This window comes from Perca flavescens, chromosome 14 (genome assembly GCF_004354835.1).
Source record: "Perca flavescens isolate YP-PL-M2 chromosome 14, PFLA_1.0, whole genome shotgun sequence".
In the NCBI taxonomy this organism is placed as follows: Eukaryota; Metazoa; Chordata; class Actinopteri; order Perciformes; family Percidae; genus Perca; species Perca flavescens.
Window position 1 is genome coordinate 19,082,085 of NC_041344.1, and position 25,275 is coordinate 19,107,359.

Sequence of the window (25,275 nt, forward strand, 5' to 3'; positions counted from 1 at the left end):
GAAACATGGGGGAAGGGTCGAGCTTGCTCTGTTTTGTTTGGTATTTACTTGGAACATCAACAGAAGTGACATCCTGCAGGAACTCATAGTGCACCTTTAAGCTTGATGAACCATTGTTTTTTGTTGATTAACTCGGCATCACTGCTCTTTGCTGCCATCACGTGGCCTAAACAAATACATTGTGTATTGCCCGATTTTCAGAATAATATCATCATAAAATTTCAGTATCGCCCAAGCCTACTTTTCACATCTTTTTACTCCTCTTAAACTTTCTGCACCCTCCCTCCCTCCCTCTGCTTCCTTTTCCTCTTTTGTCTCCCCTTGCCCTCCCCTGTCCTCGTCACCCTTGCTCTCTCCGTTGATTGATGCGGTGCTTCTCCTCTTTCTCTCTGAAGCCTGTACGGAGCTCGTGTTGCGGGCGAGGGCGAGGCAGGGGAGGGTCCGGGGTAAAATTGTTCCCCCCCAGAGCGCGTCGCCATGCCTGCTCTCTAGACGAGCAGGCCGCAGCCTGGAGCCAGTCCTCCCAGGTCAGTGCGCTCCGGGGGGAGCAATTATATGGCGCGTACGATAAGTAATTTGGAGGACGTTTCTGGTCCTTGAGGTGCATATGGAGAGAGATGGAGGGAAATCAGGGCAGGAGTCAGTTGTGGCGTTTCGGATTCTGCGGTGAATGTTTTGCATCTATTGGTTCCTTTTGTTTTGTCATTTGTCATCACTTTTCTTTTTGATTGATTTGTTTTCCCACATTATAAAGCATGACAATGAATGCACTTTTAACTTCTCTCACTGATTCATCAGATCATTTGATTTTCAGACCTGCAAGAGATGCACATCTGCTGCGGTTGTACATGTTGACTGTAAACGTTGGTGGTCACTTTTTGTGTGCGTGTGATTGCAGTTTTGTAATTACTGTATTTGTGTTTTTGCAGGTGAATATTGGCCATGCAGTTTCTTTGTTATCAGTCAACTGACTAATGATTTGTTTTAAATGCACATTTTTGTATTGCAGGTGAAGGTGGCCATTCTGAAGTATATTGAGACGCTGACGCTACAGATGGAAGCTCCAGACTTTGTGAACTCCAGTGAGACTCGGCTGGCCATCTCCCGCATAATCACCTGGACGACTGAACCCAAGAGCTCTGATGTCAGAAAGGTACTGACACACAAACCTCCACCGGCTCAAAGCATTATTATTTAACATTATCTAATGTTATTGGAAGGAATTGCCACACACTTTGATTCATTAACACACACACACACACACACACACACACACACACACACACACAGACAGGCTAGACGGTAGAGATTCTAAGTCTTTTTAACTGAGAGAGATGTGTTTTGTGTGTTACAGGCAGCCCAGTCGGTGTTAATCTCACTGTTTCAGCTCAATACTCCAGAGTTCACCATGCTGCTGGCAGCTCTGCCCAAAACCTTTCAGGACGGAGCCACCAAGCTGCTTCAAAACCATCTGAAGAACACTGGCAACGCTGCACAGGTAACAATGGCAGTGTTTCAGACACATGATATTCTATGATTGTAAATCATTATAGTGTAATATTAATGGCATAATTTCTAACTTGACTTCCTCAGGCACCAATCGGCAGCCCTCTGGCGCGCCATAACCCCAGATCTCCAGCAAGCTGGTCCAGCCCGGTCACATCCCCCACCAACACATCCCAGAACACCCCATCACCAAGGTAATGCACACATACATAAACACACACACACTGAAAAATCCATCCTTGCAATGATGAACACAGGACAACATGTACACAGTAGAAAAGAGTGGTCTACAGATGTTTATATGAATTAAACCACATTTAGTTTTAGTAGCGACAGTATGGCTCAATGCGTTTCTTCTTCTCCTTTGTTTTTAGTTCACAGTGTAAAAGAAATAGTCTGACAATATATGATCAATACTGTTCAATTTTCTTATGTAATTATTAAATTTTGGTAGTCCAATGACATTCCCCCCCACCAACCACCATTTATCTCAACCAGATGTTTGCCAAATGTGTAGTAGAAAAACAAACCATCGTAATACCATCTGAAAGATGTATCATACGTGAGGTATAACAATATAACATACCTCATATTTAGCAGGACCGGTTGATGACTCACTTCAGCTGTGATTGTTTGTGTGCAGTGCATTTGACTACGACACAGAGAACATGAACTCAGAGGACATCTACAGCTCACTGAAAGGCGTCACCGAGGCAATCCAGAACTTTAGCGTCCGCAGCCAAGAGGACATGAATGAACCAGTCCACCGGCGGGAGGGAGAGGAGGTCAGTAGAGCAGACGGACGGATGCTATATGTGTTGATGCAAGTGTACGTCGGTATGTGTATATCCGCATATGGAACTACTGTATTAGAGCTGTACTGTTTCTTCTGTAAAATATTATTGTGAAGGAAATTAGTTTTTTCTACCAAGGCATGATGACATGACTTTGAATTAGAACAAGTTTATTTAGTTGAGTTTATAAGAAGAGTTCTAAATTCTTTTTTGATTATTCAACTAAAAATATGTAAACGATCTGACAAAGTATTTCTTGCTAACTTTTGATCTGTGACCGTTTTTGCTGCTCGAAGCTACAGACATATTTCACTTGGTACTCAAGCAGTAATGGGTTTTGATGCATAGTCTTGTTTAGCCTTACAGCATATTTCCCAAGACTTGCAGAGGTCTAAACACATACTATATGTGACCCTGACATCTGATCTGTTCACCACTCCCCCTCCAGCGTGAGAACTGATGGTCATACATTGCGCAGCATAAGTGAATACACCCATGCTAAAGTTGACTAAAAAGAGGAATAAAAAATGATCTTTTGGAAATTGATCTTAATGCCTTAATTAAAAACAAATGAGGAAAAATTCCAACCTTTAAGCACACCAATTTTCTTTGTGAATGAATAATGGTTTTATTTCAGTTAGCTGGTTTGATTTGCATTGAGAGATGATTTTATGGAAAGTACCCCATGCCAATCTCTAGGTATGGTGAACAGTATGTGATGATGTGGGGGGGCTATTTTAATTCCAAAGGCCAAGGGAACTTTATCAGGATGCAAAGTATCCTGGATCCATGAAATAACTGGCCTTTAAAAATTAAAATCTGCCTGCCTCTATGGGAATTTAACTTAGGGGTATACTGACTTATGCCCCCTGTATTTTAATGAAGAACATTTATTTATTTACGATATATTATTCATTCACAAAGAAAATTGGTGTCCTTAAAGGTTGGATTTTGCCTCATTTTTTTAATTAAGGCATTAAGATCAATTTACAAAAGATTATTTTTGTATTCCTCTTTTTAGTCAACTTTAGCATGGGTGTATTCACTTATGCTGAGCACTGTACATTAAGTGTTTATGGGACTGATGACCGTAAACTTAATCCTCTACACCCACTGATAAAATAATGCACATTTTTTGTTATGATCCCAGAATTTTCTCAGCAAGAACCTCACCTTTTAATATTTCCACAAGTGCTTATTTTGATACTCTGCTTGTTCAGTCCAAATTTAAATGTATGACTTCAGACGACATGCCAGGTCTTTTTGCGGTCCCTCCCAACAACATGGTGTACTCTAGTACAGAGGTGTGACCTTCTGACATTTTCCCCATGAGATGCAACTGAAATCTTACCAGCCCACATGTCATCAGCCTGCCAATCACATCACACCTGACTCATTAAACCACCACTCAAGATAGTGGCATTTAGTGGTTTGAGTGTAAATATACACAGAAACAAGAGCACCTTGACCCTCTTCACCCTGCTCTATTTGTCACCTGGTGTGTCGGCCTTCTCAAGTTCCAACACTGGGTTGTTTTTTTTTATCACATCTAGGGAACTACATGCTGTCAACAAAAGAAATGTTACCAACATTTGACTGATTGTGTACCTTGAAGTGATCCAGATGAATAGATCTGGACAGTGAAACGTGTGAAATAGTGTGCCTTTCCTTTGTTTTGTCCAGTATCTGCACCTGCTGAAACAGCGTACAGCCCAGCATTTCGTTTTAACTCTGCTGTGGACTAAACAACTGGACTGAGACTGCTTTAAAAGCTGGGTCTGGTTCCAAGCCAACTCTGGTTCAGTTTGTTTTTGGTGTAAATCAGACCAACTGTGATAGTTGATAAAGTAATCTCCCAAGTGGTCTATATGAAAATGTAAGATCACTTTGTAACTGTGGTATGTATGCATGTATGTATGTCAGCATGTGAGTGCAGGGATTTTTAGCAAGGAGATAAAACATTGATACTATGTTGTCCTACTTTCAGTTTCTGGTAGCAGTTACAATGCGTGTAGTGCTGATGATTCAGGATGACAGTCATGGAATTTGTCTGATGTATTAGTTACCTTTTTACTCCTTTACTTTGGTTTGATTGGTAGAAGTAAAAGACAATCATGTTATTTTATTTGGTGTGAACCAAAATCCAGCTGTGAAAGTGACCTGAAAGTCCGAGCCTCTCCTACATTTTTTTTATCACATCTCTGCAGGGGGACAGCGGGACAGACGGCAGAGTGTCGGACTTTATGGACGGAGGTCGCATGGCTCTGGACAACAAGACGTCCCTCCTCAATACCCCCCTGCTGTCCTCCAGCCCCCGAGGGGCCCGCGATCACTTATCAGACTCTCCCTTTAAACACAGCCGCAAAGACACCAGCATGGATGACTCTGAGCTTCTCACAGATGGTAAACAAACACATTCTATAAGAAAAACGCAGACACACTGCACCACACAAAACAAATGATAATGATAATTGTCCCATGTTTTTTTTTCTTTCTTGTCTATTGTCTCTTAACAGACAGCAGCCTGGACCAATCGGAGCTGGTGGCAGAGCTGCTGAAAGAGTTGTCCAATCACAACGAGCGCATTGAGGAGAGGAAGGCAGCGCTGTGCGAACTGCTGAAGCTGATTCGCGAGAACACCCTGCAGGTGTGGGACGAACATTTCAAGACCATCCTGCTGCTGCTGCTGGAAACGATGGGTGACAGAGAGGTACACACACTTGCTACATTTCGGTGATAAAACTGTGCAAATAGGCCAAGCTAAACTCCTTTCCTTTAAACTTCTAAAATCTTTGTTATTCTCCCAGCATGTGATCCGAACGCTGGCTCTGCGGGTGCTGAGGGAGATTCTCAGCAAGCAGCCCTGGAGGTTCAAAAACTACGCAGAGCTCACCATCATGAAGGCCCTGGAGGCTCACAAAGACCCCCACAAGGAGGTACGTGTACTCAAAACACGTAAATTAGTTATCTTGAAAAGAGTTTTTATCATGAGGACTTCAGAGAGCGTGAAGAGATGGTCCAAAGGTTGTGTTTCAGTTTATTTATGGAATCAAAGTGTTAAGTAGAATAAAAACATGTACACATCTGCTACACGATAATGAAATGTAATATTTACCCATTTCAAATTAAAAGATAAAATTAACACATTACATATTTAGGGTGGATTTATTGTTTTACAGCATCAGTACTGTGTGTGTGTGTGTGTGTGTGTGTGTGTGTGTGTGTGTGTGTGTGTGTGTGTGTGTGTGTGTGTGTGTGTGTGTGTGTGTGTGTGTGTGTGTGTGTGTGTGTGTGTGTGTGTGTGTGTGTGTGTGTGTGTGCGTGTGCGCGCGCAGGTGGTACGAGCAGCAGAGGAGACGGCAGCCATGTTGGCATTGTCCATCAGTCCAGACCAGTGCGTCAAGGTGTTGTGTCCCATTATCCAGTCAGCTGATTACCCCATCAACCTGGCTGCCATTAAGATGCAGACCAAAGTGGTGGAGAGGGTTCCCCGCGAGGGCCTGATGAGCCTGCTGCCTGAGATAGTGCCAGGACTCATACAGGTAACACACATATCATATATTTGAGCACGTAATGTTCAAGCACTTTTAGAAATATGTTGGATGTATTAATCATGAAAAGTAGGAGGAATTGTTCTTTTTTTATCTTATGCTGCAAGTTTTACTGTTTAAACAATGGTTCTTAGTTATTCTAGATCTTTGTAGTTTGTTAAAATGAATGCACCTCCTGTCCTGACACACCATCCACACATTCATACATGAATACTTTCTCTGACTCCTTGTTTTGAACAAAGTGTCCTGCAGGTTTGTAATCCCTTTTATCTGGTTGAACAGGGATACGACAACTCTGAGAGCAGTGTAAGGAAAGCGTGTGTGTTCTGCTTGGTGGCCATTTACGCAGTGATCGGAGAGGATCTCAAACCGCACCTCAGCCAACTCTCCAGCAGCAAGGTAAGCATATGTCTGTACACACCAAGTTATGGTGTCTTAACAGGTTGAAAACTGGCATCTCGAGATACTTTTGAACGTGTTTGGAACAAAAATTGGAGCAAACACCTTTTCTCTGTGTCAGTGGGAGACCAGTGTGGTCTTTTTGTTGTATTTTTGTGCAATATCATATAGGGCTGCAACTAACAGTTATTTTAATTGTCGATTATTTTCTCGATTAATCAAGTAGTTGTTTGATTTATGAAATAAAAATAGACCAGCAAATGGTGAAAAATGTCAATTAGTGTTTTCCAAAGCCCAATATAACATCCTTGAATATCTTTTTTTTTGGTCCGCAACTTAAAGATAATCAGTTTACTGTAATAGAGAAGTAAAGATACCAGTAAATATTCATATTTAGGAAGCTGGAATCAGAGATTTCTTTACTTTTTTTTTCTTCTAAAATTACTCAAGCCGTTAATTTAGTAATGAGTCTTTCTAATTCCATCTATTAATTACCTATCTTTCTAATTTTTTAAAATATTGTAGCCAACAGGCTTGCAATATAGATTGCACCTCAGTAATACACCTTGTATAACTTCCTTGCCCTAGAGACACATGCATTTACATATCAATCCTCTGTTTCTCTGCCCGCAGCTGAAGCTGTTGAATCTGTACATCAAGCGTGCCCAGTCTGGCTCCGGCGGCAGTGAACCCCCAACTGAGGGCCTATAGGAGACACCACGCCCTCCCACAGGGCAACCACAGAACTGCAACTCTGCCCTACAAACATAAACGAGAGATCATGAGCTCACACCCACACAGACCAAGAACAAAACGCACATCCTAAGAACATTTCACAGGAGCACACTGCTTCACACGTACCTGCACTCTGGCCAGAAGAGTGACATACACACACACACACACACACACACACACACACACACACACACACACACACACACACACACACACACACACACACAGTCACAGTCACACTCATACCTTTCCTGTCCCACTACAAGATGGTAGTTGTGGTGCAGAAGAGAGGAGTGTTGTAGTTCCCCTGACCATCGCTGAGGATCCACCCTGATCACAGACTGAACTGAACCCTTCAATTTGGATTAAACATAAACCAATAACACACATTCAGTCACACCCAGGTTTGTCACTAATCACTCAAGGATGAAGATATGACATGTCCGTCCTCTGTCCCCAACACTACAGTATCCCTTTGAATAACCTCTTGATGTCAACAGGAAGTGGTGCGTCTGCATGGTTCTCATTTTTAACGGGGTAAGGTTCATAGAACAGGGCTGAGACGAACGAATGGTACCGTCTTGTGTCTTTCTTAAACAGTGAGTAACTGGGGCCAGGTAGACAGGAATGTAAATTTAGATTGTGTCATAGTTTGGATTTATTTTACGCAATGAGGTTTTACTGCAGCGGGGTTTTTTTTTTTAATGTCAGTTTTTTCTCTCTCACACACAAACACACTTTCTCTCTTTCAAAAAGGTGCTGATTAGCCTAAAAGGTACGACCAACCGACCGTGCACAGCACTAACGGGTCACAGTGGGTCATGCCTGCTCATAGCGAATACAGTACACAGGCAGATTCCAAAGTATAGGAGGTGTTATGTGCTTGGCTATGCATGAAACTAAATTTTAAAAAGAAGTTTTTATTGGAGCCCTATCGACGGTCAGAATAGTGTGACTGGAGTTTTAAGTTAATGTGAACAATGTCCGGCCCTTTCAGAAAAGATTCATGGTGTCCTCCCTTTCTCCCAGCACATCTTAGATCAGTCCACTTCTGGGCAACATGGGAAGGAAGACGGGTGCGTGCTGCTTACCACATGAGGTATGGCAGGACATGGCTTATTATCACATAGTGGATATGTATCTATATGATATTAAAATGGGATATTCAATAATAACAGTGTCATTTAGGAGAGTTCGCCCAGAGGGGTGCGCATGTGTGCCCATCCTTGTTTTTATTTTCTCTCTCTCTGTTGCGCTAGCCGTAGTCTCTCTCTCACTTATTTTTTCTCAGCTGAGAAATTTGTAGAAATGTATCATTTACAGCTCTGAAAAAAAATCTTCATGTCACCCTTTTCTCTTCTCTTCTTCATTGTCTTTCTTTCCTTCCTCTTGTAACATTCTAGTTTTCACTGTTGTGTTTCCTCCGTGCATTTACAAAGCTGTGCTTACATTACAATAAAGAACTTGTACAGACCATGATAAGCCCTGCCTCTTGATTTGTGCAGTGGAAAAGAGTCTTGTGGTAAAAGGGTGAATAGAAATGTTAATGATATATTAACCATTTTTACTGATTGCTGTACTGCCCGTGCAATTCAACGCTGAAGACCCAGGATCCACAGGATCAATGGTAAACCATCTCCAGTATATCTTTTAAAGATCCACTCTCTCTAGCTGTACTTTCAACCAAGAGATCCTGACATTTAAAAGGTGTATGATTAGTTACTGAAGAAAAGCTGCAACAATGCCTCTGTCCTTTTTAGTAATTAATTAAAATGAGTAATTTATATCTTGTATCACAGCTGATGATAAAAGGGATGAGATTGTTGTGGGATTAGTTCTTGTGAAATACAGAATACATTTCCCTCAGGCAGATACAAATCCTTCAAATGAAAACAAAAATGCCTTTTTAGTTATACTGCTCATAACTCATGTCTAATCTGTGATAAAACCGGTTTTACACGTTTAATCATTTTAATATTTTAATTATTTTTCATCTGCAGGAATTGTGCACAGCAGTTAATAAAGTGGACTAACCCAGACGTGGTGTAAAATACAACATCCATGTCTTATGCAACATAGCTATTTGTGAAACTGGTGCTGAATTTCATGTATGCATCTGTTCTCTGGGCTGTAAATGTAGGTGCTGCTATAGAGGATCTCAGATAAAGCATCAGCCTGTAGTCACCTAACTGCCAAGTCCCAGTTAATGTGTTGTCGCTCCTCAAAAAGAATCCAGTTATAGGATACTGTCTTGTACTTGTGTGGTGTATTTTGTAGTAGCGATGCTTGCATTGTATGTTACTTTATACTTCTACTGTACAATTCAAGGAAAAATATTCACAGATTCAATGTAAAACATGAACTGTTTATAAAATATAATGCACTGTTATAAAGTACTTCAAATGAAAATGAACTCCCCCCTCGACCAGCTGCAACAGAAACATGCTGCTTACACATTACGAATCAATAATAACAATCCAATAATATAATAGCCTATACTGTATTTAATAATATAACATTGGAATGGGTCATTCCGCAAGTAGATTTTTGGCCCATTATGTTTTTTATCTTTACTGTGTTCTGCACTGAAGTCTGACTATTAGTGTCGACGTCCATGTCCTGGTTTTTGTGCGAAGTCAAACAGAGGGACAGTAATTAAGTCCTGAGGCGGGTCTTGCCCCATGAGCCAAAATAGCGCGTGTACCCTGCTCGGAAAAACTTACCACCCAGAGACTTGACCGCGCGCCACGTCCAAGGTCCGACCTGTGGATAAAATTATTGACTAAGCCTGCAACCGACTTTCTGTGGTGCAAACTCCTCTTCAACACTGAAAATGAAACAGACATGAGTTTCTGTTTGGACCTCCTCGGTACCGGTCGGAGTCGTGTTTATTTGGAGTGAGACGTAGCCTACTAAAGCGAAAGCTGTTTGTGGGACACGATGTTGTTCTGGCAGCCCTACACTGAAAACTTCCGAGCCCCCGTACCGAGACACGGCGGCAGCAGTTACGCACGGTACGAACCTCGTGAAGCTAAAAGTGAAATGTTGATTTTGTTTGTTTATATAGTGAGTTCTCTAATATATGTTAATACATAATTATTTTTGGTTTTTTTCACGTGTCAGGCAATCTGGGCACAATGCGCCCTGTCACTGAGTGTGAGGGCCTACATGACATGTGTTTCTGTGTGGAACAGACGGTTGGATATGTCAGAAATAAAACAGAAATAAAAAATAAAACTTTTTTGTCCACCAGCCAAATGGCTAGTCAATGTTCAAATATTACCAGCCACTCAGTAGATTACTATTATTCTTTTGACCGGTGAGTTAATTAAATCTACCAGCCACGTGTATATTTTACCAGCATTTGGCTGATGGATGGTGCTAATTTTGCACCCTGTCTCTAAGTGTTCATCTTTGTTGACAGTAGTATGCATTATACTTTTTGGGAGGCAGAGCGCAAGTACAGTTGGACACAATGACGGAAGCTCGGAGGCCTCTGATTGGCTAACCCCCCTGCGCTGGGCACAGAATGTGGCCTCTGATTGGCTGATCGCCGTCCTGGCATCCTTCCTGAGGCTGGCGGTGGCTTCGCTGCAGGCTTCACACAGACCGTCAGTCTGTATGCTAAGGGAGCCATGTTGATGCCTGGTTTTGTGTCAATTGCTGCACTTTGGATGGTTAAAGGACTGCGACTCAAGGACCGGGAGTCTTAGCGGTGATTCCAGCACCGCGATGAGAAGAGAAGAGCGGGTTGAGATGGTACAGGGAGCACCAGAGGAGAGCTTCTCTTAGGTCACCGGACATTACACGGTTGATTCAAGCAAGTGAAGTTGATGCTAGCATGTTAGCCTGATAGCTAGGTAGCAACAGCTGTGCGGACGCTGCGTGTGGACTAAAACAAAGTATCTGCTTGTTAATTTTTGTCGGGCTAACGTAAGATATACTGCTTGACGACTTGGGGTAACGTTAACGTTAAAGACGGGGCGGCTGGATTCATGCTATCTTGCTTTTGCCGTTGCATAGCTAGCTAGCTGTTAGCTCACGTTAGCATACTGACAATCCGCTCGCATTTTCAGTCACGAATAGCATCTGCTAGCTGAGTGGACCCTAATTTATCGTTACTTTCTGCCAGTTGTGGAGCGCCTTGTTGTGTGACAAAAAGACCACCGAAAACGCCAAATGGAGATATGGCGATACATCCGGTCTCTGTGGAAAGCTACCGATTCGCTTGTCCAGCTTGCCTAGGAGCGGCTAGCGGACTAGCATAACTTTCCTCTCGGTGTCACTAAGAAGCTGTAGAGCGCACTTCCTCGCTAGCTAACCTCTTGTACCTGAAGCAAGCTGGCGGCCCTCCGAGTAGAAGCCGAGGACAAGGAGCTGGGGCCGATGGCCTGGGTGCTGAAGATGGACGACGCCTCCATAGAGTCGGGTCTGGTGCACGACTTCGATGCCAGCCTATCCGGCATCGGGCAGGAGCTGGGGGCTGGAGCCTACAGCATGAGGTTAGAGACAGAGTCAACATCAACATGCCAATCCCAGCTTCCTAATAACAGTAGTGTGTCGACAGATAGAGAGAACAACATACACTCTGTCTGGAAGTGTTACCATTACACCCCCCCATGCTTGCGTGTGTTATTCCCTTTCTACTTAGTGCATCTTCTCTTTGTTTTGGGATTTGGAGAAGGGCAGTCATTGCAGGGTGCCACACAAAGATTAATTCCTCTAAACACACGCACAAAAACAATAAAAGGACACGTGTTATAATGTGGGGGGCAAATACATTTGTCAGTCCATGCTATTGCTCAAATTATGTGTGCATTACCATAAACCAACACAGAGGAAGTCTGCAGGAAAGGTCTTGTTTTGGCCCCTCAGACTGGCAGAGCTATCAGAAAAGATCTATGGCTTTGTTTCTAAAGACCAGTTGTGTGTGTGTGTGTGTGGAAACAAAAAGGTTGTACTTTATGTACAAGGTGATTGATCTGATTTGAGTATTTATTTATTTTTTATTAGAAAAGCTCCTAAAATTGACTTGGAGGCGTAAGTGGCAGAAGCTTCAGCACTTTCTTCCTCTCTCTTGCAGCTTAAGAAGGACCTGACCGTTCTGGGCTTTTCCTAACTTCTAACAAAATGAAAGCTTGGTCAGATTCAATTCATTGAACAAAACAATCTCACCACAAGGTTCATGATTGAGTTGATGCTTTAGAGCTTTTGATCCAATCACACGATCTTCCTCAGCAACAGAGTCTGTCCAGATGTCACTGAATTCTAGATGTTCAAATTACTATTTAAAAACATTTATATTACCCAAACTATAGTTTTGAAAAAAAGATTGTTTTGGTATCACTATACAGGTCTTTCATTGAAACAAAATCTAATCTAAAATGTACACATGATACCAAGCTCCAGTAATCACCCACAGTCTTCAATGCCCAAATGGAATACATGCAGCCCTCTTATCGTCCGTGTTAATTGAATGACTTGTCAACATGCCTCCAGGTCACATAGGTGATTTCTCCCCAAATGTTGCATCTTATGAATCAGGAAAACACTGATTAGTCAGCACTACTTGTTGATAATGTGTCTGTGGAGGATGGATATGTTTCGTGTGTCTTTCTTTCTTAAATGGTTTAATAAGAAGAAATGTGTTGGCATCGAAGGGGGCAATGTTGTAAACCACCTGTTAAATTACTAACTTGCGGTATGTGTGCACTGAATTATGTAATAGGTTATGGGAGGCGTTGACATTTATGTGCATAAGTCAAGAAGCTCCCAGGACCTGCATTTCTTATCAGCTGCCCCCTTTGCCATCTGCTTTTAGCGTGCATTCAGCCGGGTGTGACGTAGGTGTGTGTCAGTCTCTTATGGCGGTAACCAAGTTTGCCAATACTCAAGCGACGGGTTGCATGTAAGTCAATAAGTGAAAACTGAGAGTGTGTGGGGTGTCAGTGGCTACAGGAGTAGTGCTATCTGTGGTGTTGGGGTGGGTTTCGGCAGGGCATGTTTGGAGTCAGCAGCTAGAAGGAACAGAATGTCTCCGTGTGTTTCAGTGAAACCAGCGCCTCAGATTTCAGGAAGAAAATGTTGTTTCCTGGGCAGCAGGGCTGTGGCACCCAGGTTGGGATTCTGCGAGAGATGTAATTCGAGACTGAATAAATTTAGCAGGCTTCTGTTTGGAAGACTTTGTTGTTTGGGAGGAAGGTGCTTCAGGAATGTCTTCAAATTGTCAAGTTTTTTTGGGCGGGGGGCTTAGGTTTAGAGCAGCATCATGACTTGCCAAAAGTTTTTTCAGGTAATGAGATGTTAGGATATGCATTTCTTTGCATGGAGCCTTTTCTGCACAGCCCCTGAGATCAACACACATGCCCCAGTTCACTGTGCACCGGTTGACACTCTTGCAGCATTTGTCAGGGTGAGCTGAGGACAGGTTGGTTGTCTAGATTGGCTGCCAAGTGTGAGATAGAGTGCGTGTCAGCAGCTCAGGCTATCTCTGGGTGTTTTTGTTCATTTATCCTGCTTCTGTCTCATGCATACATAATAAGAGAGCCATTTGATCGATGGAGAGCCCATTCTTCTAAAATAAGCCAATGCATTTAATAATTCCACACTATGAGGAGGTAAAGTATGGTCATGCCAAAAGTGAAGCGTGCAACCGTTTAAATGGCAGAAACTAATTTGATGATTTTTTTTTTAGAGATAACTGCAAAAATACCTGGAGGTCACAGTGATAGGTTTCCATCATGATGGTATTGAAAATTAAAAAAAAAAATAAAAGTTTAGAACTTTTATTAAACAGGCAAAAGCCAGTTCAAAAATATTGAAGGGCCAAAAATGCACCAATTAAGCTCTTCATGGAAAATAGGGCTACAACTAACTATTTTGTTTGATTAATCTGTCGATTATTTTCTTGATTAGTTGTTTTGTCTATAAACTGTCAGAAAATGGTAAAAATGTCAATCAGTGTTTTCCGAAGCCCAAGGTGACGTCCTCAAATGTCTTGTTTTGTCCACAACTCAAAGATATTCAGTGAAGAAACTAGAAAATATTCACAATTAAGAAGCTGGAATCAGAGAATCTTTACTGTTGACTCAAACAGATTAATCGATTATCAAAATAGTTGGCGGTTAGTTGTTGTTGTTGTTGTTTGGTTAATCTTTGCAGCTCTAAGGGAAAACTTTTAGGCTGCTGTTCTTTCATGATAGTTTTCTGATGGCTTGTATGTCTTTTCATCAAATCCATACTGACTTTGTGGTTTTTCTCCTCTTTCTTCTCCTGTCTCTCTCAGTGATGTGCTGGCTCTGCCCATCTTTAAGCAGGAGGACTCCAGCCTTCCTCCTGAAAGCGAGACCAAAAATACCCCATTCCAGTATGTGTTGTGCGCCGCCACCTCACCTGCTGTCAAGTTGCACGATGAGACGCTCACATACCTGAACCAAGGTGAGGCACACTGTATATGCACTCAAGAGAAAGTTTTGGTTGTACTTAACCAACAGTTTGTCTGTTTTTTTTGTTAAATATTATAGTGACTTTGTATTTTCATTACTTGGACTGCTATAACTGCCCATAACGACTTTAGCGTTTTGATGTGGTTCGTACACACACACACACTTCACTTCTTTGTGTTTTGGGTCTACGTCCATCTTTTAACATAAATAAATAATTACCACATTCATTCATTTCACATTAGTATAATTACTGTAAAATGAAACCGTTGCTGATGCGGATGGCAGCCTCCTCTGATCTCTACTCAGCACTTTAATGTTACACACCACCAGTTTGACTCTGCCACAGTACTTTGCTTTATGGCACAAATGGAGATTTACTTTATTAAACACAAAGGGATTCACATAAATGGAGGAACTAGCAACATTCTCATTTTAAAGAGAAGCAGAGAAAATATGTGGCATTATGTCTGTATATGCTTTACTGGAAGACAGAAGTTGTCAATTATTAAGCTGTTTTTTATGGAATTACAGAGGATTTAACAGAATTTATGCATAAAAATGGATTTGTTAGTGCAGCTAAAATGCCAATTGAGGTCTATTGTTTGCTGTCTATGTATGATGTAAATATGTCACCTTATTGTGTAGTCAAGATCGAATTTGTAGGTTTGGTAGAGAGGGGAGTAAGTTGTGGCACTTCTATGCTTAAGAAAACCTCAAAGGAGGTGGAGAATGTGTAGCTGGTCAAGGTGTGGGGGTCAAAAAACTTTTTTTCTGAAATTGCCTGTTGGGGGACTGTCTGTCTCACATTACAATCCAACACCACATTTCCAACTCACGTTTCTCTCCAATCGTCAACTTTTGACTGGGACAACCCAAAATCACACAGTAAAGGGGCCTTTATGTAAAACATTACTTTTGAAGTCTGCCACAAAAATGCTGCCTTCATAAAGACATTTAAGTCTTTTATAAACATACAGTGTCACACCATATAATGAGAAATAAAACATAAAAATGGACTTAATTACACAACAAACAAAACTAAATTACACAACAAACAAAACTATTCTCTTGGCAGGGAATAGTTGCCTTCACTCCACTGTGTTTTTAGTAGCTGTTATTTTTCAAACCTCTCCCATCATGTTTTTTTTGCCTTCTTCTGATGTTGTTCTCTCTCCTCTCTCAGGCCAGTCTTATGAGGTGCGTATGTTGGACAACAGGAAGCAGGAAGAGTTACCAGAGCTCAACAACAAGATGGTGAAGGTGAGAGGATCCTCACAGCTGGAGGGTAACAGTAGGGAAAATATATTTCACTTCTTACGTCAAATACACTTTGTGTGTGTGTGTGTGTGTGTGTGTGTGTGTGTGTGTGTGTGTGTGTGTGTGTGTGTGTGTGTGTGTGTGTGTGTGTGTGTGTGTGTGTGTGTGTGTGTGTGTGTGTGTGTGTGTGTGTGTGTGTGTGTGTGTGTGTGTGTATAGAGCATAGTGCGTGTGGTGTTTCATGACCGCCGGCTGCAGTACACCGAGCACCAGCAGCTGGAGGGCTGGAAGTGGAATCGTCCTGGCGACCGTCTCCTTGACATCGGTAATGAAGCCTGGCGAGAAATGTTTACCTAAACTGTCCCATGTGTGTGATTTGGAGTTCAAATATCTGTGTGTCTGTGTGTGAGACAGATATCCCCATGTCCGTGGGCATTGTGGAGCCAAAGACTCACCCCTCCCAGCTTAACGCTGCAGAGTTCCTGTGGGACTTAAACAAAAGATCTTCTGTGTTTGTGCAGGTAATACACACACACACACACACACACACACACACACACACACACACACACACACACACACACACACACCAGCTCTCTTTTGTGCCATCTGTTGGGCATGCTACTGAATTTCCACATTAAACGCATATTTTCATCACACTTGTACTCTCGTCTCCCCGCTGTCTGCAGGTGCACTGCATCAGCACAGAGTTCACTCCCAGGAAGCATGGTGGAGAGAAGGGCGTCCCCTTCAGGATCCAGTTCGACACGTTCGCCCAGGGAGAGAGTGGAGAGTACACAGAGCACCTCCACTCTGCCTCCTGCCAAATTAAAGTCTTTAAGGTACACACCTGTTCTCTCATAGGGGGTCAACTTTACACCACCTTACGCGTCGGCCTACACGGCAAATTAAGTCTGTCTTCCTTTACCGATCTCTGCTTTTTTGCTTCCCGTTTAGCCAAAGGGGGCGGACCGAAAGCAAAAGACGGACCGGGAGAAGATGGAGAAACGCTCACCTCAAGAGAAGGAAAAGTACCAGCCTTCTTATGATACCACTATCCTCTCAGAGGTCAGTATGCAGCTGCTATGGACTGTCAGGCCTTACAAATATGTGGCTTTAGTACAAACTACTAGAAAGCATCCATTTAAATTTTTTATTTGGGGGTTACCCATGTTCAAATGTATGCAGCCAACTAAGTGAAATGTGTTTCTGCAAAGCGGTGCACTATGTTGCTAAATTTGAGGTAAAGGGCCATACTGGTGCTTTACATCACTGCCAACCATTTTCTCAAACGTGTGAATGCTTTAGATTTATAAACATTTTTTTTTCTCTTACCATCCAGACAGCCATTGTAGGGCTGCAACAATTATTTTCTCAGAGCTCAAGATGACGTCTTCACGTAGCTTGTTTTGTCTGTCAAAAACTCAAATATATTCAATTTACAATGCTATAAAACCGAGACAATCAGTAAATTTGAAAAGCTGATGATTGTCTATTATCACAGTTGTTGCCAATTTAATTTTCGGCCAACCAACTGTTACATTAACCCCTGTGTTGTCCTCGGGTCAAATTTGACCAGTTTTCAAAGTTTTTATGTCAGAAATATGGGTTTCTTCCAATCAAATTGTCCCAAGATAACTTTGATGCATGCTTTTAAGTTGTATGGAACCCATACAACATATACATTCATACATCCATGTTCTTCGCAGGTAAGATTAATGATTTATTTCCATTGAATTTTGGTTGTTTTTATTTAATTTCATGGCTTTTGAAAAATAATTGTTTAAATGACATAAACCAGTCTGTGATTCACTCAACATTCTCTGATCTTAATTCAATTTCAATTCAATGTTATTTATAGTATCAATTCATAACGAGTTATCTCAAGACACTTTACAGATAGAGTAGGTCTAGACCACACTCTATAATTTACAAAGATCCAACATTCCAGTAATTCCCCCAAGAGCAAAGCATTCAGTGCGACAGTGGTGAGGAAAAACTCCCTCTCAGGAAGCAACCTTGGACAGACCCAGGCTCTTGGTAGGCAGTGTCTGACGGTGCCGGTTGGGGGTGTGATGAACAGTGGCAATAATAGTCACAATAAAGATAATGGATCAGTGACTAGAAATAGCAGTTGTAGTAGTAACTATTGTATTAGTCAAAATAATTCATAATATCTGCTTTTTTTTCAAACTCAAAAATTAGGTATAATGTCATTTTATTAGGTTTATTGACCATGAATTTAAAAAGGCATTGAAAAGAGGGATTTATAAAAAAAAAAAGCAAAAGCGTCAAAAAGTGTTCCAAAAAAAAGCACATTTTTCAATTTTGACCTGGAATGACAAGTTCATGGACGACAGTGAAAAACACTGTTGAACAGTCATTTTAATGCAAGGAGCTGCCAAATTAACATGGTCCTTTTTATTCCTTTTCTTATTGTTTTCTGGCTTTGATTGTTTCCCTCCAACATACAGTACAGGCCAAAAGTTTGGACACATCTTCTCATTCAATGTGTTTCTTTATTTTCATGACTATTTACATTGTAGATTCTCACTGAAGGCATCAAAACTATGAATGAACACATATGGAATTATGTACTTAATAAAAAAGTGTGAAATAACTGAAAACATGTCTTATATTTTAGATTCTTCAAAGTAGCCACCCTTTGCTTTTTTTGATAACTCTGGAAACCCTTGGTGTTCTCTCAATGAGCTTCATGAGGTAGTCACCTGAAATGGTTTTCACTTCACAGGTGTGCTTTGTCAGGGTTAATTAGTGGAATTTTTTCCCTTATTAATAAAAGCAAAGGGTGGCTACTTTGAAGAATCTAAAATATAAGACATGTTTTCAGTTATTTCACACTTTTTTGTTAAGTACATAATTCCACATGTGTTCATTCATAGTTTTGATGCCTTCAGTGAGAATCTACAATGTAAATAGTCATGAAAATAAAGAAACACATTGAATGAGAAGATGTGTCCAAACTTTTGGCCTGTACTGTATAGCTCTTAAAATGCTGTGTTGCTGATGTTAGATGGCATAGCTTCTCATAGGCCCATTGATAAACCACCTCAGAAGGTTTTGAAGTCTCCTCACGTACAATTAATTCTGTAACTAAAACAAATGGTTGCTTGCAAGACAGTATGGCATCTGGTATGTTTTGGAAAGTGGTTGGCAGTAATGTTAAGATGCACAACAGGGTTTCCTGTAAATTGTTTAGCTGAGGTGGTAAGTCACCTGGAACCTGACACATCTCGTCTATTGATCAAGTTAATTTGTAGAGGACAATCTAAACAATAGACCCACTGCTCTTCTTTTCCCCAGAACGCTAATGTTTTATTTTATGAAACTACATTCATTTGTACGACATTAGCAAAGGTGGTCTTTTTTTTGTCAGGTGAGGTGGCCCATGTCCACAATAAAACATAAGAGGAAAACTATTTTTTTGTAGAAAATGCTAAAATGTACAAAAACACTGCTCCTTTGATTGGGCTGTTAAGTCTTTGTCATCCAGTATAGATTAGACTGTTTGTTTATTGTCTCGGAGGTTTTATCGCGGCTTTTTCGGGATGTTCTACACTTGTATGCCACACTAAGACTGCCCTCAGGTTATTGGTTGTGTTTTTGTGTTGGTCGCTGGCTGGCTAACCTCTGCTGTGTGTCTGTATGTAGACGAGGCTTGAACCCATCATAGAGGATGCGGGTGACCACGAGCTGAAAAAATCCAGCAAGCGGACACTTCCCGCTGACTGTGGTGACTCCTTGGCCAAGAGAGGCAGTGTAAGCACCCTGCTCCCCGCTCCTCCACTCCTCTCCATCAGTCCATCCACAGTCTGCCCCCCCCCTATAGACACCTGGCTGTAGTCTGAAGCTTGTAGACACTAGACCATCAGCTGCTGGGAAGGAGGTGTTTTAATGCCATGTATTTGACATTAGGTGGGGTGGAGACGGTGCAAAGCTAAATTCCCAATCCACCCTTGACTTTTCCTCAACCTTCATGCTTTTTCTTTTGGGATATTTTGAGTTGGCCTACAGTGTTAATCAAACCAGTATGTCTGATTTTAATTGTGTATTTGTATATGTGTCTCCCCTCAGTGCTCCCCGTGGCCAGACGCCTACGTGAGCCCCAACCAGGCAGCTACTCCCTCCTTCACCTCCACCCCCCTGTCCACCTATACAACCTCCTCAGTACCGGACAGGTAACTGTGTGGATGCGAGTGTGTGTGTGTGGCCTTTTAACCGAGGCATGCGTTGGTCTCACCTCTCTTAATTGTCCTCTCTTGTGTTCTAGTGACTCATCCTCACCCAATCACCCAGCAGACCCTGGTAGCCTTGGCAACTCGGAGGTTAGTCTCCCCTCTTCTCACCTGTATGAATTGGTGGAAAAGGTAAATATTTAAATTTTTCACATTACATTACTTAAAAGAAATGTGTGACTAGTTGCAGCCCCAAGTGTTACATCAAACATTTAAAACTGTACAGTATTGTAAGATTCCTCTTGGGACTGAGCTAGTGTGTGGAGTAGGTAAAGTCTAACTCAGGTGTGGAAGGGTGTTGACACTGCTTGCGTGTCTTGTCCTCCTCTGCAGCAGTTGAGCCCCACTGCCTCCATACAGGACGCTCAGAAGTGGCTGCTGAAAAATCGCTTCAACTCCTACACACGGCTCTTCACTCACTTCTCAGGTATGCACGCGTGTGCACACACACACACACACGCTGTCAAACCCACTAAAACCTGAGTGTGAAGGTGCGGGTATACTCACACTTGACACCGTGCATGGGTCGCCGTAGATGGCGCACAGAGATGTTTATTCTCAACGCATTGTTTGTTGCAGTACTCTCCGAAAAACCAGAGGGCGTACAGACAAAATAATCTGTAAATGAGCAAGAAGTAGTAGAGAAGAAGAAACCGGAAGTAAAGGAAAGCAGGCTGCCTGGCAACAGTAGTAAACATATCCATGTTAAAACACTGACGTACCGCGAAACATTACACTTATCTACTCGAATCATTAACGTGTCATTAAATGACTGTCTGTCTGCCTGTAACGCTCTTTACATGAAGCTTTTTCAGCTTTGATAAAATGATCTCTTATGTTTTTCCACACTCTCCAGCAAAATGTTTCTTCTTTTCCCAGTGTGGTGTCTCTCTCTGACCACATGTTTAAGGCTGTTTGACTCCCTGTGGTCTGTACATGAAGAATCACACAGATGTTTGTACAAACAAACTTGTTCTTCCAAGCAGACTGTGTAGTTACAAAAACTCAGGTGCACAACCATGCGCCGCAACAGCTTGAGGGGGCTTCGCGTTGGAAATGTCATAAACCTAGCTTAATGCTGCAGTACAAGTGACTGGTCCTCTTAACTTGTTGCTTAGGTTCTGATTTGTTGAAACTAACCCGGGACGACCTGGTCCAGATTTGTGGGCCAGCAGATGGGATCAGACTCTTCAATGCACTTAAATCCAGGTGTGTTACAAAGTGTGTCAGTTTTTGGGTTTGTGTGTATGAGCATTATGAAGGTGCCAGTATGTTTCATTGAATACATTATTATGTTTGTGTGTAGGTCAGTGCGTCCCAGGTTGACACTGTACGTCTGTCAGGAGTCCCTGCTGGAGAGCCCCCTGCTGGAGAGCCCCCTGTTGGAGAGACACTCCACCAATGAAAATGGAGAACACAGCATTTCCTCTAGTTTACACGGTAAACAAATCTGTGTTTGACAGCAGTGTAACACTCATATTAGTCCATGGAGGAATGCAGTGTGTGAATATTAATGTGTCATCTTTTCTGGTCTGTTTCTGTGTAGTGTATCATGCTCTGTACCTAGAGGAGCTCACAGCTGCAGAACTGATCCGCAAGATGGCGTGTGTGTGCAGCCTTCCCCTGGGAACGATCAACCAGGTGTACAGACAGGGTCCTACAGGCATACACATCCTGCTCAGTGACCAGGTACACACACACACACACACACACACACACACACACACACACACACACACACACAGGGCCGTTTGCAAAACTGTTCCTCTTCACTAGCACTTTGGAGTATCACACTCTGAACTGCGGAGGGCTCTTTATCAAGAGGGATGTTATAATTAAAAAGGTAAACTGTGGGATACTCGCAAAACTCTGCTTTAAGCAGGAAAAACCATAACCATGGATACTTATAGACACTTGGCTTGCTCTTGCATTTCGTGCTGCTGTTAGAAGTGCATAACATCCGCAAAACGATGAATGTATTATAATATAATGGGTTTCAGACTTTGCCCTTTTTCATTTTAACTTCACTACATTTCCTGTGACTGGTGTCTAAATCTTTAAATCCAACCCACGGATGGCCCTTGACATTCTGAAATCCAATAAAAAGCCAATAAATAAATCAACAGGGGCAATGTAACAAAAATGGTGGCCAGTCTCTTAATTATTGGTATCTGCCTAAAACATGTAATATTGGGTGATGGGGCAAGAGTAAATGGCAGGACTGGGATTGAGATTTAGGCTGTACAGAGGAAGAAATAAGATGTCCGTCACTATTTTGTGTGCTGTCTGACTAGGAACAACGGTCTCTTATTTGCATGTAATTGACATTCTCACACACATGCTGTACTGTATTGCTGCTGCTTTTATGAACACCTCTCCTAACTCTGTCAGTCAGCACTAAAGTACCAAGGAACCACTATTACTACAAATTGTCACAGCCACATTTCACTGTGTTTTTTTGTCTTTTCTAGATGGTTTACAACTTGCCTGACGAGAGCTGTTTTTTGATCAGCACTGTCAAAGGTGAGCTCATAATGCATCACTTGCCATTTCTCTTGCATTAGATTTTGGCCTGTAACAAGGCTCAGTAGATCCCTTTTTTGACAAGGATTCAATGTACTTCTTCTTTCACAACACATGTCTCCAGATGAACTGGGCGAAGGACTCCATCTAATCCTGAAGTAGTGAGGAGGCATCTGATGGCATCACTAGTACGCCACCCTCTGTTTTGGAGCAGAAGCACCCTCTGTCTCTCTCTGCCTGCCTCTACTCTTTCCTCGTTCTTCCTCCCGTTCTCTCAAAAAACGATCGCTCGATGAAAAGCAGTCAGACTGCGCTAAAGCCATGTAAATGTTAGAATCTGACATGGGTGTGACCACTGTTTCATATTGAAAACACTAATAACAGAGGAGATTAGTTAAAAGAAGAGAGACGGGGGGGATATGGGGTTAGGGGAAAGATAATGATGTATGTATTTTGATTTTATTTTATTTTTTTGTCTTTTTATATGGTTTCTGCGGGATATAGGGGGGAGGGGGGCTTCCAGGAGAGAGAAGGAAAGAAAGCAGTGTTTCCTTATTGCTTGTTGCCCTTCTTACACAACGCGCACAACCAGCACTAGGCCAGTATTTGATAACATGTACTGCTGAACAGCATGCGATCTCAACATACTAACCTGCTTAAATGAGAATCCCAAAATTGACTCTGTGTGTTTAACAGTCTTGACGGGGTTGTCTTAATAAACCATTTATTCATCAGCTGAGCTTGGTGACTCCTAAAATATCCAGGCTAAATTTGTGGAAGTGGTGTCATTGGTGGATGTTGACACCAAGATTCTTATTTTATTTTATTATTTTTTTTCTTGGACTTTGTCAGATGGACTGATTTCATAAACTCCTGTCACACAGTCATCCTTTGGGATTTTAGACTTCAAACCATATCTCTCTGTCTGTTGACATGACCTCACACTCAGCTCAACTCTCTTCATGTACGTCCTGGTTGGCCTGCGCTTTTACTGATTTTAGTTGATGCTTTATTTATGGATCAGCTGTTTGTGTTGCTCTCATTGAATTTACTTGTTCCTGATGCCATACTGGCTTTTTAGCTCAATCTACTACTCACTTTCACAAACACAGTGCACATGCACCTCGTCTTTGAGTCCCTTGCTTTCTGTGCTGACTTTGAAACACTGGTTTAGAGGACTGTGGTTTACGCCTTCTGGGATTTTGGCCATAAATATGCAGAAAAAGAGGGACAAACCTCTATAGCACACTGACATGGGGAGCATTAACGCCTATCCTTAACCCTTATATAATGTGGACCAAACTGGTTTCAGATTGATAGGCATTTTTTGAGGAAAAGCCTCATTGGCTCTGTACATCTTGGTCATCAGACGCATTCATAGAACTGATCCGATGGTGAATTAAACTCTCCTCTACTCTCTGCTTGTGCATTGCATGTACATAGTAATAAACCCTCCATTCCAGGATCTGCTCTGCGAGAAACAACCTATCACACAGCAGGCTGGTAGAAATGTATCCCAGCGGTAGCCTGGTTTCAGTAGTCTTATCCTCCACATCCATCGTTAAAATCTTGTGTTTTTGTGTTTGTAGCAGAACACAAAGTACAGGTCATGTGTTTTGAGTGACCCCTGTGTGAAATCTCACACAGGTCCTCGGAGTCGCTGTTTTAATTGACCCCGTTTCATTTTGGTACACAATGTCTAGCAGTGTTGCAGGTGCGTACGGTTTGCACGCCTCTAAGTGTCAGAGTGTGTGTGTGTGTCTGCGCGCATGTGTATCATTTTTTGTTCTTGCAAAGAAAACTTAATTATGTCAGTAGTTGTCATAAACTTTTTCCTGTTGGTATGATGAAACTGTTTAGCTTGCTATTTAGTAAAGAGCATGTGGAAGAAAAGGGGGGGGATAATTTGGTTCTTGTTGAGTATAACACCTCCTTGTTTTTTTATATGTTAGAGACAAAGTCTGCACTAAGAAATCACAAAACTCAAGCTGGATGAGTAGTCGATGGTCCTACAGACTACACCCTTTTCTTACCCGCCTATAAGAAGGAGAACAAAAAAAAATGTCCAGACTAAAAAGCATCTGTGTTTTTGAGTCCCCCTGCGCCACAGCCAGGACTGTAGCTCTTGTGGTGTTTACAAGGACCTGAGTACCACATCACAGTAAACTGTGTTCAGTAACGGAGCGGATGTGATACCTAAGTCAGGCAAACTCTGGCGAGCAGTTTTGGTCCCCTGAAAGCCTGACCAGTCGTTCTGTCTGTCTGTCTAACTGTGTGTGTGTGTGTGTGTGTGTGTGTGTGTGTGTGTGTGTGTGTGTGTGTGAGAGAGAGCGAGCGAGCAGGAGAGGTGACCACTGTTCATGTACAGCCTAATGTCAATGATGATGCTTCTCATGTGCACAGTATTGTATGCTGGAGATGTACACAACCACATGTGCTGGGAATAAATGATTTCATAACTTTCTCTGGTGTCCTGCTGTATCATATTTCTTTACTTTGAACTGTAGCATAGTTGCTTGACTCAAGAGGACAGAGAAATGGAAGGGCTCTTTTTGCAATTTTGTATCTTTGTGTTAGTTAGACCCTCCTTATTTGGTAAAACCCATGTCTTTTAAACTTCATATCCAATATTTCTGTTTTCTCTAAGCCGGACAACCCTAATAAAATCATCTGGATTATTTTCTCAGATTTGGATAGCTCCTTCAATGCCAGAGTGGACATTATACAACTGTTTTCAAAAGCAGAGTAGTACTCTGAGAAATCTGAGTGCCCCTATTCAATTTCGTTTAAAAAAGAAAATCCAGATAAA

General features: G+C 42.0%; 2 protein-coding genes across 28 annotated transcripts in view; both read left to right on the forward strand.

Moving 5' to 3' along the window:
- Nucleotides 1-8,464, forward strand: part of clasp2 (cytoplasmic linker associated protein 2) — a 61,113-nt gene extending 52,649 nt beyond the window's left edge. For all 23 annotated transcript variants that reach the window (XM_028597764.1, XM_028597772.1, XM_028597766.1 and 20 more), the window contains 10 exons: nucleotides 1,010-1,153; nucleotides 1,355-1,498; nucleotides 1,594-1,700; nucleotides 2,150-2,291; nucleotides 4,508-4,703; nucleotides 4,817-5,010; nucleotides 5,108-5,236; nucleotides 5,636-5,842; nucleotides 6,134-6,250; nucleotides 6,884-8,464. In XM_028597764.1, coding sequence (XP_028453565.1) covers nucleotides 1,010-1,153; nucleotides 1,355-1,498; nucleotides 1,594-1,700; nucleotides 2,150-2,291; nucleotides 4,508-4,703; nucleotides 4,817-5,010; nucleotides 5,108-5,236; nucleotides 5,636-5,842; nucleotides 6,134-6,250; nucleotides 6,884-6,961 — 1,458 coding nt within the window. In that variant the 3' untranslated portion in view covers nucleotides 6,962-8,464. The remainder of the gene's footprint in view (nucleotides 1-1,009; nucleotides 1,154-1,354; nucleotides 1,499-1,593; nucleotides 1,701-2,149; nucleotides 2,292-4,507; nucleotides 4,704-4,816; nucleotides 5,011-5,107; nucleotides 5,237-5,635; nucleotides 5,843-6,133; nucleotides 6,251-6,883) is intronic.
- Nucleotides 8,465-9,698: 1,234 nt separating this feature from the next.
- On the forward strand, nucleotides 9,699-24,930 carry ubp1 (upstream binding protein 1). Of its 5 annotated transcripts, none has more exons than XM_028598471.1 (16): nucleotides 9,699-9,999; nucleotides 14,271-14,422; nucleotides 15,614-15,690; nucleotides 15,907-16,012; nucleotides 16,102-16,208; nucleotides 16,377-16,529; nucleotides 16,645-16,755; nucleotides 19,360-19,467; nucleotides 19,783-19,886; nucleotides 19,979-20,075; nucleotides 20,277-20,370; nucleotides 21,062-21,152; nucleotides 21,250-21,383; nucleotides 21,490-21,632; nucleotides 22,415-22,466; nucleotides 22,591-24,930. In XM_028598471.1, exons 1-16 carry the CDS (start codon nucleotides 9,926-9,928, stop codon nucleotides 22,626-22,628), a joined length of 1,641 nt encoding a protein of 546 aa, XP_028454272.1. In that variant the 5' UTR covers nucleotides 9,699-9,925; the 3' UTR covers nucleotides 22,629-24,930. The 5 variants fall into 5 exon arrangements, with proteins under 5 accessions (XP_028454272.1, XP_028454271.1, XP_028454273.1 ...); XM_028598470.1 differs by lacking the exon at nucleotides 9,699-9,999 and adding an exon at nucleotides 10,557-11,487; XM_028598472.1 differs by lacking the exon at nucleotides 9,699-9,999 and adding an exon at nucleotides 10,557-11,487 and having other exon boundaries at nucleotides 19,979-20,033.
- Nucleotides 24,931-25,275: the final 345 nt, after the last annotated feature.

What these genes read in the sequence shown, in the direction of transcription:
- ubp1 (XM_028598470.1), top strand. Translation starts at nt 11,372, where the DNA reads ATGGCCTGGGTGCTGAAGATGGACGACGCCTCCATAGAGTCGGGTCTG. An exon ending in GCTCACATACCTGAACCAAG is followed by an intron (nt 14,423 to 15,613) that starts GTGAGGCACACT and finishes CTCCTCTCTCAG; the next exon opens with GCCAGTCTTATGAGGTGCGT. An exon ending in CGACCGTCTCCTTGACATCG is followed by an intron (nt 16,013 to 16,101) that starts GTAATGAAGCCT and finishes TGTGTGAGACAG; the next exon opens with ATATCCCCATGTCCGTGGGC.